Source organism: Neocloeon triangulifer, unplaced genomic scaffold (genome assembly GCF_031216515.1).
Source record: "Neocloeon triangulifer isolate White Clay Creek 2 clone unplaced genomic scaffold, ASM3121651v1 ptg000012l, whole genome shotgun sequence".
NCBI classification, from domain to species: Eukaryota; Metazoa; Arthropoda; class Insecta; order Ephemeroptera; family Baetidae; genus Neocloeon; species Neocloeon triangulifer.
This window is the reverse complement of record NW_026775554.1, coordinates 19,416,297-19,433,548: the sequence shown is the minus strand read 5'-3', so window position 1 is coordinate 19,433,548 and position 17,252 is coordinate 19,416,297. Positions and strand designations below refer to the sequence as shown.

General features: G+C 34.8%; 3 protein-coding genes across 4 annotated transcripts in view; 2 read left to right on the top strand and 1 right to left on the bottom strand.

Moving 5' to 3' along the window:
- Nucleotides 1–17,252, bottom strand: part of LOC132197394 (cyclic AMP-responsive element-binding protein 1) — a 35,283-nt gene that overhangs the window by 17,643 nt on the left and 388 nt on the right. The window lies entirely within an intron of this gene.
- LOC132196518 (acyl-CoA Delta-9 desaturase-like) lies at nt 1,711–12,057 on the top strand. The gene is made up of 6 exons (XM_059619234.1): nt 1,711–1,929; nt 7,141–7,435; nt 7,822–7,952; nt 10,163–10,368; nt 10,416–10,598; nt 10,804–12,057. Exons 2-6 carry the CDS (start codon nt 7,156–7,158, stop codon nt 11,135–11,137), a joined length of 1,134 nt encoding a protein of 377 aa, XP_059475217.1. The 5' UTR covers nt 1,711–1,929; nt 7,141–7,155; the 3' UTR covers nt 11,138–12,057.
- LOC132197392 (acyl-CoA Delta-9 desaturase-like) lies at nt 13,769–16,724 on the top strand. Its single transcript, XM_059620652.1, has 6 exons — nt 13,769–14,007; nt 15,132–15,421; nt 15,482–15,612; nt 15,671–15,876; nt 16,159–16,344; nt 16,405–16,724. The coding sequence occupies exons 1-6, from the start codon at nt 13,961–13,963 to the stop codon at nt 16,721–16,723; spliced, it is 1,179 nt and encodes a 392-aa protein (XP_059476635.1). The 5' UTR covers nt 13,769–13,960; the 3' UTR covers nt 16,724.

Below are 17,252 nucleotides of genomic sequence, written 5' to 3'. Positions count from 1 at the left end.
TCAAACAAAATCAATTGTTAATAATTGAAAAACCAAGAATTTCAACGCTAAAATATTTATAAATTATATTTAATTTCCAGTCGATGGCTATATAATTTTATTAATATCATTTTAAAACGGGCTTGTCCTCATTGAAGTATTTTTTTAATAAATAGCTACACTCATTTTGTAATAGCTGCCGACTCTAATTTGTCAAAGTAAAATCAATGAATTTGCTTATTTTCCTTTGCTCATGAAAAAGTGTCGGAGACCTGTGACGCACAAAGGTAGAGTCGTTTGATTTTGTAATAAAAAACAATTTTTACAACACGAGGACAAACCCGTTTTTTCCCTTTTGCGATCGTCTCCTCACGTACGCATTCTTCTTCTCCCACATTTTTATCATTCGCAAAACAATAAATGGAAAGAAGAAACAGCAAACACTTATCTCTGAAAATCAGGTCGGTTAAACTCTAACAATCGAGCAAGCAGCCGCTTCATACGTTAACTATTTGATAAAATTTTATTTTTTTAGCGCGAGGACAAACTACCATCACCGCTGATCCATTCGCCAAATAAAAATGGTTAGAGTAGCGCTGATTTAATTTGTACTATTTGTACCTGTAGACACGGCCGCTTCGGTTGGTAGCACCCCACTCATTATTATTAATTTAAACTTCTAGGAAGTGCAGTGTGTATTTTGTTTTCTCTCAAAGTTTATTTTTTATTTTTAAAGTCCATCATATATTATCATTGGCCTTTGTAAAAATTTCATTAAGGAAATACGATTCAAACTGTTCATTCTTTCACAACAACAAATTTAATTCTAGAACACTCCTCCAGTTGTTAAAAATAATGCAGAAATCAACAAAGTAAGCAATGACAATGAAATGAGCTTGCGTCTGCAGTGTGAACTGATTAAGCAGCTAGAAAATGTCTTATGACCTGCGCGAATATTTTTTGTGTAAATTACAATGATTGATGTTAATTTCTACTGTGACTTACTCTAAACATCAGAACACATAAATTAAAATTTTTTAACTTGAACTGAAGCAAACAGCTTCTGAAAACTTATTAACCACATCGTCATCGTCAATGTCGTGGAAAATTTTCCAATCTTCCCTTTCTCCCCCCCCCCCCCCCCATTAGAAAATATCGAATATAAATAGTGTTCCAAATTCCGAAATTCTTCATTGCTTTAAAAAAATTAAAAATAATTAGAAAATTTCGTGGGTAAAGGCCCAATTTTAATTTTATTTTAATTAAAAAAAACATGTCTTCTTTTATATGCTGCCAGTTAATTTTTTTTACTCCACTCGATCCAGGAGGATACCAATGCGGATTACAATACGCGCGCTTGATTTTACCAACGTTCAATACGCGGCCCAAAAATACACGATGATCTATAAACTATAAATAATCGCACACACAAAAATATTATTAAAACCAATTATTTTATTGGTCTTGTAATTTGTAATTCAATCAAATAAGTCTCCGCTGGCCGAGGCAGCACACAATTGACAATCTTGCATCGCGGTCAGGTTGCAATTCGTGGTTCGCGCAAAATTTTCTATTAAAATCTATTGACTGAATAGAGTGTGAAGATTCGCCCCATAGATTCCAACACCGGTTTGAAGCCGCCAGAAACTACGTGCTGCGTGCGGCCTATTCTATGGAGTTGCACCATCAGCAGCAGCCCAAGTTCAACCGGACGGCGTCTCCACCAAAAGCACCCAACCATCTCAAAAGACCCGGCGGTGGGGCTACCTGACTATCTGCATGCACAAAAAAAAAACCACCTCTTCCACCTCCTCAAAATTTTTTTCCCTAGTTCTGGAGGTGCAAACATGTCTGCAAGTTATTATCAGTGCAAGTGTCGACCGGACCGTGGGTCTCTTTGATTCCTCTTAAATAAGTTTTCACCGGAAGCGTTTCCCAATTTGCCGATTGGTGAGTCTAATATTTTAAGATTATTTCTCTATTTATAGTTATTTTTCAAAATTTATTTTATATAATCAGGATTATTTTTGAATTAAAATTAATAAGGGTCCTCAGCAACCAGGCTACCGAAAGGGATTCCCATTAGTGGGAATCCCTTTTTGAATCATATGCGGTTCTTAATTAATTTTAAAGTGTGGCACTGAATAATTTATGGATTTTATTTAATATTTTAGCTACATTATTGCAGTTAAATGTGAATTATTATGCATTTATTAATGCTTTTTTTGTCCAGCAAAAATATAAATTTGAAGCAGTAGAAGCCAATGATATTTTTATTATCTCTTATTGGAAGCAATTTTAGTAAATTTTCAATTTATTTGCTGACCTGAATTATGCAAGGTGCGCCAGGCATAAAATGGTGATTGCAAAAGCTGCAAAAAGATAGGTGAGCGTAGCAGCGCTGAAAGTGAGCTGTAAAGAGACATGCAAGTTGGACCAGGCAAATCAAGTTTAGCAACTTCATTTCTTTTGTGCAATCGGCATAAAATGCCCAGATATGCCTTAACGCTTTTCACGTTTATGGACAGGTCCAGTCTGGATATGTTTAATAATTATAGCGTTGCGCATTTTTACTTTTTTCATTCAGTAACTGCTCAATGAGCCATTTTTATCTTGAAACAATTACCAAGCTTTGAAGATTTTTTTTTAATTTTATCAAATTTTTGTGCGTTTCCTTAGTGGGTTTTATGAGAAGTATTGAAAAAATGGAGAAATTATTAAAAACGTTTATAAATGGAATTTTTTTAAATAAAATTTACCAAATTTACGAAAGAATGAACACGACTTCTGGCAGAGGCGAATAATGGTCAAATATCAATAGGTTTTTCCTCATTGAAAATTGTGCCTTTTTATTTATGATTCATATTTTTCATTCTTATAAACAACACAGTTTGAGATTATAATTTATTGATGAAAAACTTGTCATGCCTTCTTAAAATATTTGTGCAGTTTTAGAATTTAAAAATCTTTTTAAAAAGAATTAATTAATTGATAGGTAGTTTCTGTTGCAAAATCTTTGAAAATCTAGGTCTGTGTTGATTGTGTAAAGAAAAGAGCAAAGCTGGCCAGAATTTATAATACGATCAGAGTGTGCGATCATAAAATTATTATGCTACTGAAAGGCAGCAATAAAACTGCTAACGCCCAGAAAATTACTGCCCAATCTTGTTGGAAAAAACTCTCAGAAAAACTTGTTCAAGACCAGTTCAAGATGGTTCAAGATCAACCTCTTTCCATTTTTTTTTACTCTCAAACTTTGGACGTTCAATTTGCTCAGTTTAACTTTTGATATTTTATCAAATATTTTTGTTCATCTAAATAGAGCCACCGTGATTACCCAGAAGTCCATAAAGAGCAATAATTTATAACGCATTATTCTCAACAAGGAAAAGCATATTCATATATTGTTCTCAGAAGTGAGGTGAGTGTTGGGTACTTATCGCCTGTTAAAATAAATAAAAATTCACAACTATGAGGCCAAGCAAGTTCTCATTTAGGCAGACATTCATCTCCGTCAAGTCAAAACATTCAATCGGGGAAATTTGGTTTCGAGAGAATTTTTTTGTATTTATTTGTCAAAATTTGTGCATACAAATTTCGTATACCTTTCAATGAAATTTTTTATAAACCTTTGGTAAAAAAAAAAAAAAAATAGAAAAGTAAAAATGCGTGCCTAAATTTACCTCCCAGCCAATTTTTCATAATTGAATGTTTTGACTTGATGATTGAGAAAGGAAATATATTCAAGAAGGGAAGGAACACATTACAATTGTGCTCGTCTGCAAGCTTTATCTGGTTAAAGATGTGTTTTGTAAAAAACTGCAATTTCGAGAAAATTCCAAGAAAATGCAGGAGGCACTTCTTAACTAATCAGGGAATGTCACGGTCAGCAGATGGCATAAGAGCTGCGCTTAACTGCAGCGCCGGTCCAGCTCGCGTCACAAAACCACTTTTCCTTTTTGGCGTGCACAACTTTATCAGGTCAAACAACACGTGGCCCTAGGGCTGCATCACAAATTTATGCGTGTTATTGGTTCGGCAGGTTTCCCCAGACATAGAAGATTCAGTGGTCGTAAACAGTCTCACGCTAGTTGCTGCTCTAGTTTATGAAATATACTCAATTTCACAATTCAATTAAAACTATTTTTTGCTGTTCATTTAAAAAGACCAAATGTGTTTCCACCTAGAGAGAAATATCATTACCATTAAAGGCCAAATCAATATCTTGTCGAAATAGAGATTTTATTAATAAAAATAAATTTTACTTTGATAATATTATTTTTTTTATTTGGTTACTTATTTTGTAATGAATGAAAAATGTTCAATAAAAAAATATTTGGTCCAGAAAGATTTGATACACCAACGTCGTTTAAATTTTCAATTCGATTCACTTTTTGTGAAGAGGCTTATAAATTGCAGAAATACTTCTTGTAAATCACAGAAAAATTAAAATTAAATTTGAAAGCATTTAACCGCTTTAAGGATTTAAGAAGCGAAAAAACGGGTAAATGAAAAGAGTGGATGAGCGTGAAGTGCTTAAATTGCGATTTCATAATATTTTCATCAAAGCTTAGCATTTTTTCAAGGAAGTCGCGTGCAGGTGAAAAAGGCGTGTCATCATCATTTTTCGCACACCACCTTAGCACGGGGATCACTTTCTCAATGCGCGCCGTGATAATCTTTTGGGATGCGTTAGTGCTTGACCTCGCGCAGTAAACAGGTCACTGCCGACCATCCTGATGCGTGCCGCCGTTCGAAACACGAACCTTTAATTAGTTTGCAAAATATGAAAAAACCTCTAATAAAAATTCAGGAATTACTCGCATTGAATTTTAAATTGAATTCATTCATTCCCTGACGACACGTATAATAAATTTTAACAAATTGAAAATCATTATGAGAGAATCGGCATCCAGATCTTATCTGCTTATCTAGAAAATAATTAATCAAAACCTGCAGAGTAACTAAGATCCTGCATGAGCATTAATTAACATATTTTTTCCTTATAACTAGGTTTACCGTCAAACTGTTAAACCAAAATGAAGAAAAAGGATGAAAACATAATTATGAGGAAAGTGATTGAATCAATTCATGCGATTGCGATGAAATGATAAATAATTATCAATGAAAGGTGCAGAGCAAATAAAATTAACAGTTGCCTAAGTGAAGCAAAATTTCAGTTGTAAGGGCAGGCCAAAATGACAATAATTGTCTTGACTAAAAAGAGGTTGAGTCGGGCCTTGACCGGCAGGACGCGTATGGATAATGCATTTTACGTGTAAACCTTACTGTGACTCGAATTAAAAATTGCTTGTTGAAAATAAAGGCAGCATTTTTCCAATAGAAAGTCTAGAACCATTATCTCAAAAGTAAAAATCCTCTCATTACAATTTAATATATTTTATTTTATGATTTATGTATAAAAAATCAGGAACATCTCTTATTGTTAAAGTTATGGTCATGGCCTGCAAACCAATTTCATGACCAAGAAAAAAAATCGCAATGTAAAACCTCAAAAGCCGCATTTTTCATTACAAAATTATTAAAAAAAAGTTCCGAACACTGTTTGCATGAATGAGTCAACTAAGTAGGAGGGGTGATTTATTAATAAAATTACATTTTCTTGCTTTATTTGCGCACTGGTTGGTAGATAAAAGCGCAAATTGCACAATCCCACTTAACACATAGTTGAATATCATCAAATATAGGACTTGCAAAGAAAAACTCGCATCAATTGCAAAGCGCATAGTGCATTTTGCAGTTTTTGTCGATTATTTGCCCTTATTGTACGTCACAGTTGCATTTTAGCGAAGTCATGATAGGCAAATAATAAAAGAGGAATCAATGGCTAGTGCCAGGTGGTTCAGTTACTTTCTCATGGTGGTGCACACTGCTCATCTGTATGACCCGCAACCCAAGGTATGGAACATTCAAATTCAAAGGCGATTTATCAGAGAAAAAGGAGATTATTACAAAATTTTGTTTCGTCTCTTTTAAACTAACTTGCCAACCATTATTAATTTATGATTATTTGTTATTTGCAGTAAATTCAAAAAATTTAAAATTTAAAAAGAAGACAAATGGTGTCAAAAGATTAGTAATTTTTTTTTAAACGCGTGACAGAAATGAGTTCAAGCGTCGCCATTGGAAGGTACGGGCGACTTGTCTAGATTTTCTGCTACTAATTAACCAAGAGAAAAACCACCCAGGAAAACCTAGAGTGAAGGAATCCAAGGCCAGATTAAAATGCCCAGTTTTTTTTACATGTTATTTTGCATTATATTACTAAACGCATAAAACTCGGCTAAACACAGCCTCATAGTACATAGTTTTCATGGACTGGTCTGTGGGATTCTATCTGTAGTTGTAAAAAGTTTTATTATTGCAATAACTTCCTGCTCTATTCCCCAAATTTTGCGACGAAAGGTACGACACAACTAAACCTTGCCAGTAGAAAATTAAATAATTTAGGAAAGCCAAATGTGACCTCCAGTAGCTTTTATGATAATGAAAGACTTGTGATTTTTATGATTCCCTTCGTGCTAAAAGATCCGCATTATTAAGTATTCGTCTGGAAAAAATATATATAATAAAATGTGCCAACCAAGAAAACTACTTTTTACTAATAATCAGCACCTGTCTGGCAGATCACCTTGTGTACTGCCAAATTACCAAACTTTCATTTTTATTTCTCAGTGCAAGGCTCTGCAGTTGTGTGACGCCAAAAAACCGATCGAAAATGGTCAATGCCAATTTCATCAATCGTATAAATTGCATTGGAAATAAACTTGCTATACAATTTGTACATAATAATGTGATTGGTTCATTCATCATTGCAATGAACATTCACTGTTTTTACCAACATGCCATACTCTCATGCATGAGTTATAATCTATGTTCATAGCTCACATCACAAAAAGTTTCAATTCATATAAACGAAAAACCCAGAAATCATATTACTTTAGCTTGAAAATAACCATTATTAAAAATCACGGAATACAGGGAACCAAATAAATAGATAAATTTAAATCGAACTTTTTATTAGATCTGAATATATATTCAAATTAGCATGAGTAAAGTAAATAAATCTAAAATTTAAAAAAAAAGGAAAAATGTCAATTGGACTAAATTTTGTAACACGTTTTTTTTTATATCCCTCAGTTGTTCGCGGCCGCCATGGCACCCAATCACCAAGTCACCCTCGGCCCGGAAATTTTAGATACTCAAGACGAGGCCGTCGCTCATACTGAAGAATTAATTAAAAGCATCAAAAGCGTCCCGGAGACTTTGACGAAAAGCGCGCCGACGGAAGCACCGGAAGAGGCGACGACGACAGAGGAGCCGCACCTGCCGTTAAAATGGGCAAACATTGTTGGCATCTTCATTTTCCATGCAGTCGCGACGTACGGCTTCTTCGTCACCATCACGCAAGGCTATTGGCTCACAGTTTTTTGGAGTAAGTGTCCATGTAATTATGATTAGCATTCAATAATTACTATTCCATAATTTCCTTGAGGAAGTCAAAATTATATGATTTAAATTAAATTTTAAATAGAATCGACTGGAAACTATTTGTAAATTTCATTGTTATTGTTTTGGATGATTAAATAATTTAAATTAGCATTATTTTTTTTCATCATTTTCGGAACAAATTGGCAACCGTCATTTTTAACACAGAATTATGTCGTAGCCTTGTTGCATTCTCCTTAAATTATGTAGAATATTTCTAGATTTTTCAACTTTTGATGTGATAAACAAGAATATCGTATAAACGTTCTCTAGATTGAAATGTTTATATGATATATCATAAATGAGTAAACATAACAAAAAACATGTTTGCAGTGTACGGAATGGGTCAGCTGGGAGGCATTGGAGTCACTGGCGGCGTGCACAGGCTATGGACCCATCGCGCATACAAGGCCAAGCTTCCCCTTAGGATAATTCTGGCCATGCTTTTTTCACTTTCAGGACAGGTATGCATCATAGTAATACTCAATTTTGATTTAATGTGCTCGTAATTATAGTCATTTCGGCCAAATTCAGTAATTATTCGTGACGGTGTGGTGAGCGTCACCAACCACAACGTTAGTCTGGAAACGCTTATTGTGATTCAGATAATTATTACTGCACAACACTCTTCTTTTAAATTTTTAATGGGAGAATTATGCAAAATACGCATTTTACAATAAGACGCTACAAAAAAAATCATCTTCCCTTTCAACTTGCCCATATTTGACTTTGAATATTTTAATAAATTTGGGACAACCAAACAAATGCGATACACAACAAATTCAAAAAGTTTAAAAATGAGCTTGAAAATCGATTGGTTTCTCACGCCAAGCGAAAGTGAAATTCAATTTTATTGACATGAATTTTTTACAAAGTGCCTCGCGCTACCTTAATTTAACACGTTTAAAAGAAAAATGAATTATTACACTTCTATGTAATAAAGGAGTTTTTTTGACAGAGACGTATATTTTATATTAATGGAAAGTCAAAACTTTGATTTCGAAATCGTTCAGTTCTCTTCTCTCTGTTTGATCTTTGATCCAGAGTAATGTAATTTCAAAAAATTACTGAAAAAGAAATCAAATTTGTCAGTCTTTTGAACATATACAACTGTATGGTCTACAATCTTATTTAATGAATGAATAAATGTAATGTCTTTTTATTTAAGTAGTAAATTTTTATAGCCAAAACATTTTTTACGTGGATATTAACGTAGCCTATTACAAGAATGAAATTTGACGGTCAAGAACCTGTTTTGTGTTTACGCTCAGGCAGCATTAGATGATCTTTATTGGGCAGAAAGGATAATATTAATCACGCCGATGCCTCCCGTGGGCCCAACAGGTTTGTGAGATTTTGCACGTAGACAAAATTCATACGATTTTCAGACTGTCCGATTGAAAAGCTGCTGACAACACAAGTACGTGCTATTTTCCGAGTAGCTCTTGGTGACCTTGCCTCAGACCATCGACCGTCACAAAAGATACTAAAAAAAATGAAATACGAGTGCAGGAAAAATGAATTGACCGCGATGAGCAACTACGTCACAGACTAAGGCAATAAAACGATAATTTTTTTATTTGATGTACAGGAAAATTAAATGCAAAAATACATTATTCCTAAAAAAAATCATTTGCAATTCAATTTACTTCTGTATATTAATTTCTCAATTTTATAATTAATCGGAATCAATAATAAAATAAATTTTTCATATATAAAAGTCAATTAGAGCACCATCTCAAGGTGTAAATACTCAAAGTGAAGGATTTGTAAGAAATTGTATGATTAAATTGCAAGCCGGTCAATGCCGGCGGGTGTGTGGCACGAGATACTGCAGGATCGCGAGCGTGCGGCCACTTTTCGCCTAGCTTGCGACAATACGCAGTGCGTAAGGTCTTTCTCTTTTTCTAATTGAAATATAAACAAAAATATATATTCGTGAACAACCAATTTGTAATATTTTAAATTTTTCCTAGTATTTAGTATGATTTAAGGCAAACTTGCAAAGCAAACACCGATTTGAAATTTACGTTTGGATAAAAAGATTTGCCTCTTTTTGATTTTTGATGCCAACCTTCAGGATTCGATCTATCAAGACACGCATTTTATCTACACGAATTAATGGAAAGCATGTGCCTTGCGCGATATTTGGGTAATGGTAATCATAAAACCATAAAATCTACGCAACTTGCCACTCGGCTGCGCGTGCATTCGCTATACTCAATCTTAATACTTTCAGCCTTGACCGGTCGTCGCGGAACAACTTTTGATTACCGACTGTAACAAATTACAAACTAAATTGACTCAAAACGAATCCAACAGACGTATGAAATATAAAATATTGACGCACCTACACGTTCAAATATAATGGGCAATAGCATTTACATTCCCTTGGTACCTAAAGTGTTCAACCTTACTCAATAGAAAATAATTTGACCAGATTAAAATTCACGTGACCAAGACTCGTGAACGTCGTAGAAGCTCATTATACACATTTCAAAGCTCATTTTGCAGGTTTAGATGAAATTACGAGTTTTGATCAGAATATATTTTTTGTTACTGTTCACGAACTTGTTAATCTAATAGTGAAAAATGAAATTTGATTTGATTAGAAATTTATTTCATGATATTTTTTTGAAACACAAATTTTATAGATTCCCTTCTTTGATTTCAGAATTCAATTTTTGATTGGGTGCGAGACCACCGTGTGCACCACAAATTCAGCGAAACAAACGCCGATCCGCACAATGCCAACAGGGGTTTTTTCTTCGCCCACGTTGGCTGGCTGATGCAGAAAAAGCACCCTGCGGTCATTGAGAATGGTCGCAAGGTGGACATGAGTGATGTTCTCTCAGACCCAGTCGTCCAATTCCACTTAAGGTAGAATTTAAAGTAAATAAGAAGTTAGCTACTAAAAAATTAAACAGGCATTTTTGGACACTGAAAGTTCTGCTGTGTGGCGTCTTGCCCATGGTTGTGCCTGCCCTTTTCTGGGGTGAAACCTGGCGAATCTCGTTTTACAACATGGCAGCGAGGTACATGTTTGGACTGAACTTCACCTGGCTCGTTAACAGTGCTGCCCACATTTGGGGCCACAAACCCTATGACCGGTAAGCAAAATTTAATAATTAAACCTTTTGGGTTTTTATGCTTGATTCACAACGGATTCAAGAAATTTTATATTCCTTCTTTATAGTGCATTATAGTATTATTGTTAACGTAATTTAAGTTCTATAGTTAGATCCTCCTGGCGTTTTGTTTTTTTGTTTTCTAGATTTGTGCAAATGAATAATATAATTTAATTTAATTTTTCAGCTTCATTCAGCCTACTGAAAACCGCATCGTGGCTGTTTTGGCGTTAGGCGAAGGATGGCACAATTACCACCACGTCTTTCCTTGGGACTACAAAACCTCTGAGCACGGCACTTATTCTTTCAACTGGACAACAGCCTTCATCGATTTCTTCGCCTGGATCGGCTGGGCCTACGATTTGAAGCAGGTGACGCCGGCCATCATTGAGCGCCGCTCAAAGAGGACAGGGGATGGCTCAAGGGCGACCCACGGCTCTGTCGGGGGTGTCCACATAAGTGAGGAAGAGGAACCTGAACCGGATGACTTTTTGCTCCCGAGCAGTTCGAAACAAGATTGACGACAATGAATAATCAAGACTCAGCCACGAGTGCCAATTCCCGCAGTGATGCGCACACTTTTGATTAACTGTACATAGTCTGAATTCTAGATTTAAAGTGAGAATATGGAGGATAAATTTATATTAAATGAATGGCACGAATTATTGGTAGAGGCCTTTGAAAACTGAAAAATTATGCTTCTGGTCTACATTTTAGGACCAATTAATTGAAAGCGCCGAGATAATGCAGATCGCTTCTATTTAAGATTATCAGATACAATTGAAGTGAAAGTCTTTTTATGCCTGGTTACGAAAAATATTATAAAAAAAAGAAAAAAATGAGAGACTTTAGAACTTATGCAGGGATCTTTCATGAAGATCGATTCTTTGGATATTTCAATCTGGCCCACAAGCTTATTTTTTCTTGGAATTTAAAAAAATCGTTTCTTTTTTTCATTGCTCTTTATAAACTCTGTACTACAGGATATAAAACGCAGAGTCAACCATCCTAAAAAAGTGACATTTTAAATTCTGCAAAGAAAACACGATAAATTCTTAAGAACCGATTATCTTATCTAACAATAAGTCCTCTGAAGTCCCTGCGATGTCTGGCGTCTCTTATTTCCGCTCACAGCATGTAGTTCCATTATATGCTAGACCGAGTGCATTCAATATTAAGAAAATTTTGACACTCAAATTGATGTATTGGTAAATTTGATAAAAATTGCTCAGAAACTTTAAAATCTCTGTTTTAAGATTTGCTAAATCGGGATGTTTCCTGTGAAATTCAATTTCTCATTTTATTTTCAATATGTATTGTGGATTTCTTAATTTTTTGACGTATGAATTTTGTAACAAATGGAAAAAAAATATAAGGCTTATTTCAAGTTTCAAGAAACGGAGTTTGAAATATGTCCCAATAAATATACTGAAACTAGAAATTTTTTTTATTATTTTCGTCATTAAATATTTCATGAAAATTAAAATTTTCAAAGCAAGTATGCGTTGATATTAAATTTATAGAAGTAATAATTTCTAATTTGCGATAAAAATTAAAAATGAATATTTCATCCCCTATTTTTCATATTTCTCTAACTTTCCAACTATCAAGTACTCAAAAAAAGTCGATCGTGAGTACTTTTTTTAAGTTGTTTGGCATTCTGCAAGTCAGTTTTAAACATTGTTGTTGTTATTTTTTCCAAGCGATTAAGTTGAAGGTGTCGGCAGCTCGCGGCGGGGGTTGATAATATACGCATTTTTTGTAAGCAGGTGGTTGGAGTTGCTGATAGTGAGTCACTCTCACCAGCAGGAACGCACTCCAAGTTGCACTTGCGTGTCCCAGGCTGGACACACATACGGCCCGGGCTAAATCCCGTTCGGTTTCGCCTTAGCCGAAGGCGCTAGATATACCTGGTAGAATCCTCAAATTAAGGCTAATTGCCAGAAAAGCACACCGGGACAGGGTATTTATAAATAATGTCATCATTAAAAAAATTAATATATAAAATCATGGAAAATCAGAGGCTGGTCTTTTTTGCGTGGTTGCTTCATCAATTTCCGTGCAAAGCCGGCAGGAGGCACCAAAATACGGACTCCCAATTAAATGCGAGGTAAAATTCTCGACCATGAAAAAGGTTGGAGGCTGTCGCGCATAATTATACCACAGCTCCGTTGCAATCCGTGTTGGCACGAGGGAATTAAATTTGTTCTCTCTCCAAAAAATTGGCAAATTTCATCTTCAGCAATTCTTTCTTGCGTGCTTACGTTTCAAAGACACCAAGTAGCTATTAGGTCTGTGTGCGTGTTGGAATAATTGCACTGGGTAATAGCCGAGTACTTTTTATATGGTACAATTTGGATCAAATTAAATCAAACATTTTTTATTGAATTTCCTGATTCAGGTTGAAATCATTTTTACAATCCAAAAGAGTTATCAAGATGTTCACTTGAATTTTACAAATTTTTGCATAAAAATAAATCAAGCATGTTGTTAATTTATTTAATGCAACAACTCTCTTTAAATTTTAATGTTCATCTTTTTGTCATTGTTAATGTTAATTGAATTAAAAATGGCCTGTTCTCAATCAATTTATAAAATAATTTTATAAATATGAAAATTTTCCACACAATATTTAAGTATCATCTTAAAAAGTAGATAAAATTATCGAAAAATGCAAATAATATGTACTAATTTCTATAATCAGAGGAAATTGGTTTTCTCATGACTTCTATTTTTCTGATTTATATCCTGATGCTAATAGACTGTATTTTACTTGATACCAAATGTTCCCAATTCAGTCATCACGTTTTGTATTTATTAATAATTTCTTAATTTTTCCAAAACACACAAAAATTTTAATTTAAAATAAAAATAACTTGAAACCGGCCTGGTAACAATGAATAAAATTGGTATATCAATGTGCGCATGTATACAATGGGTGGTGATGTGGAGGTGCGTTGGAAGGCGAACAAGAGGTAATTCGCGCAAGTTATTCCCCTTCGCGCATCTTCCACGGCTGCAGCCGGTTTGGTCCCCATGGACGTGGTGCGAGTCCTTTTCGCCAATGAGTGCCTCCGGAGGGCCATCACGTGATGCCGTCAGCTGAGAATCAACTCCACGAATACCATCCAGGGTTTTTTTTTCAACTCGCGTGTTTCTGCGCTGCTTGCCTGCATTCGCTCGTTGCTGTGCAGTTTTTACGCCGCGCAGCCCGAGCATACACCGAAGGCAATGAGCGGCCGGCATTGCTGCAACAATTATTATTTTAATTGCTGCTTCTTTCTGGTTTACTCCGACTGAAATTTTTCAATTTTCTAGTCTTCAGTACACTTTCAGAGGAAATCATGACCAGCATCGAAGATCTGCAGAAGTTATGCAACAAGGTTGAAAGGTGAGTCTCATTTTATTCATTTTTAATTCCAACTTATTTATATATTTAAAGTTTTAAATTTATTTTTATATAAAATTAATTTACGAGACGGCAAAAAAAAATTTATTAAAAGCCGGTTTGAAAATAAAATTTAAAAAAATTGAAACAAAAAGGGAAGAGGAGTCGAGCAAGAGCTCCCGCAAAAAAAGTGTTAAAAGGGGGGTGGGGGCTTGAGAGAGGTCAAGGACAAGGTTGAGTGCAAATGACTTCATCTCGCTGCGGTGTGTTTAATGTGATAATAATTTTAATAACCAACATACCTTCATCCCATAATTTTTTTCATTGATATAGCAAGGCTAATGTTTTCTAATTTTTTCACTAGATTATTAATTTTTATATTCTTAATTGCTTCAAACATAAAAGCACGTTGAAGAGGAATATTCTTTTGCAATATTTTCTTGAATCAAAACTTAGTAGGTTTGTAAAAATCTGCAATATAAAATCCATGTTGCTTATTTGTCAAATGGTTTTGCCGGTCGAGCTGAATAACTTGATTTGATATATTTTTTACGGCGTTTTAAGTTTTTCTAGATAAGATTTTTTTTAGATGCATTTAATTGAATAGAAAAATTATAAAAAATAAACCAAATGGACCAAAATTTCTTTCCGCATTAAAAAAAAAAATAAAGGAAAATGCAGTCCAAATAAATTTTTGAAGTTTTACAAGATCAAAAATTTTAAGAAATTCCTGTTGTGAAATTGATATTCATAATATTATTATTGATAATTGTTGATACATACTCAAAGCTTCAATATTTTTTTGCAAATATTTAATACTATTTCCAAAGAAATTAAATCATAAAATAGTATATAATTATGTGGTAAAAAATAATTATTATTTCTTTCCACCAATTTAAAAAAATACCGTTTGAAGTTCTGTACTTTGTAAAATCAAGATTAAAATTTGAAAAAATTATTTTTCCCACCCCCTCCCCAATTGATAGGGTGGATTTTAACAAACAATTTCCTGGAATATTTCCCTTTAAATTTATTTATATTCTGAAGAAAAAAATTTAAAAATTACATTTCATAAAATATGTCCTTGAGACAAAACGCCAAATTAGAAATTGCAAATTGAATTTTAGCGTGATCGCTTCCCTGGGCCCAGACACGATCACCCCGCGCCCTGCAACCGAGCCTGATGGACCTACCGGCGTGCTTTACGAGGACGAAGACCAGGACATGGTGTCCGCGCTCAACATCAAAATCTCAAATGAGGCCAACGCTGTCCCCTCAAAAAGTGTGGTGACCAAAACTCCATACCGCCTCAAGATTCGCTGGCGCAATGTTTTCCTCCTGTCGTATTTGCACTTGGCTGCTCTTTACGGGCTCTACTTGCTCTGTACCTCAGCAAAATTCATCACTATGATATATAGTAAAACTTAAATCATTGATTACTATCTGAAAATTAATAATCCACATCTTTTTTTATCAGCATTCCTTCTATACCAAGCTGGCGGTCTTGGCATTACGGCTGGAGCGCACAGACTTTGGGCGCACCGCGGCTACAAAGCAAAGTGGCCTCTTAAAATAATCCTCATGATTTTCAATACTCTCGCTTTCCAGGTTAGCGAAAAATTAAGTTAGAAATTCAACCATTGCTAATAAAAACGACTCATTTCAGAATCACATTTATGAGTGGGTGCGCGACCACCGTGTGCACCACAAGTACAGTGAGACGGACGCCGATCCGCACAATGCCAAGCGTGGATTTTTCTTTTCACACATCGGCTGGCTTTTGTGTCGCAAACATCCCATGGTAATTGAAAAAGGCAGCGGCATCAGCTTGAAAGACCTTGAGGAGGACAAAATTGTCATGTTCCAAAAGAAGTGAGTACAATACATACACCCTTGCATTGTTGGTCTATAAAAATATGACAGCTTAACATAACCAACAACAATAGTGAAATAACAATAATAAAATTGTTGTTGTTGTCACCGAGCCATTTAAGGAATGTTGCCATTCGGTGCTAATAACACTTCATTCATTTGACTGCGATAAATTTCTGCTGACAAATTTTGGCAATATTTTTTTTAATTGCGTTAATTTCTCTAAAAAAAAACTAGTTTAATAATTTAATATCAAACGAATAATTTTTTTTCCTGTTTTAGATACTATTTGTATTTGATGCCATTTATCTGCTTTATTGTACCAACTGTGGTCCCCGTTTTCATCTGGAATGAATCCTGGTCCACTGCGTGGTTCGGAGCCACCCTGTTCCGTTACACTTTCACCCTGAATGTGACCTGGATGGTCAACAGCTTTGCCCACATGTGGGGCAACAAGCCATACGACACGTGAGAATATATTTATTTTTTTTGAATAATTTTGTGATTAAGCGGTTTTATTTTAAACAGGAGCATTAATCCTGCCGAGAACTATTCTGTGGCCGTTTTGGCGCTCGGCGAGGGTTGGCACAACTACCACCACGTCTTCCCTTGGGATTATAAAACTGCCGAGCTCGGAAATTACAGAATGAACATCACCACAGCGTTCATCGATTTCTTCGGCAAGATTGGGTGGGCTTACGACATGAAGACTGTGCCAAAAGATGTGGTTATGAAGCGCGCGATTAGAACCGGCGATGGCACCCATTTGTTGTGGGGATGGGGCGACAAGGACATGACTGAGGAGCACCGAAAAGCCACCACCGAGTTAAACAGCAAAGACAAATAATCAAATGGAAACTTTTCATCAAAAAAAATATCATCTTATAAGTATTAATGAAATTATTATTGCTCTTTACTTGAGAGCAGTCATCTTGACGTAATAATTAATCGTTGCAATATGCGCCCCATTTGCAACATATATAGTATGTATAATACATTTTTTCAATCAAAAGAATTTTGTATGTTTACATTAAGCGGATGATGTTTACTATAACGAACAAAAATTTGCCAAAATCTACAATTTGATTTTTTTTTTTTTTTTTTTAATATTTTGATGTATTTATTTTGCGTAAAATGTTTTGAGTGTATGAATGGAGAGTAAATAAATTATTAAATAAAATTCAGAACGGACAACAACCTGAAATTACTGAACGACAGACAAACCTAAAGAAAAGGCAGCGGCGCCTTTTGACGAAAGAGGCCCTGCGCGTGGTCTCTTGTGCGCCAATACAAAATTTTGCAAATTTATGCAATTGAATTTTTAAAACTTGTTAAAGGAGCGAGAATATCCTTGCTAGAAACGATGAATAGTCACC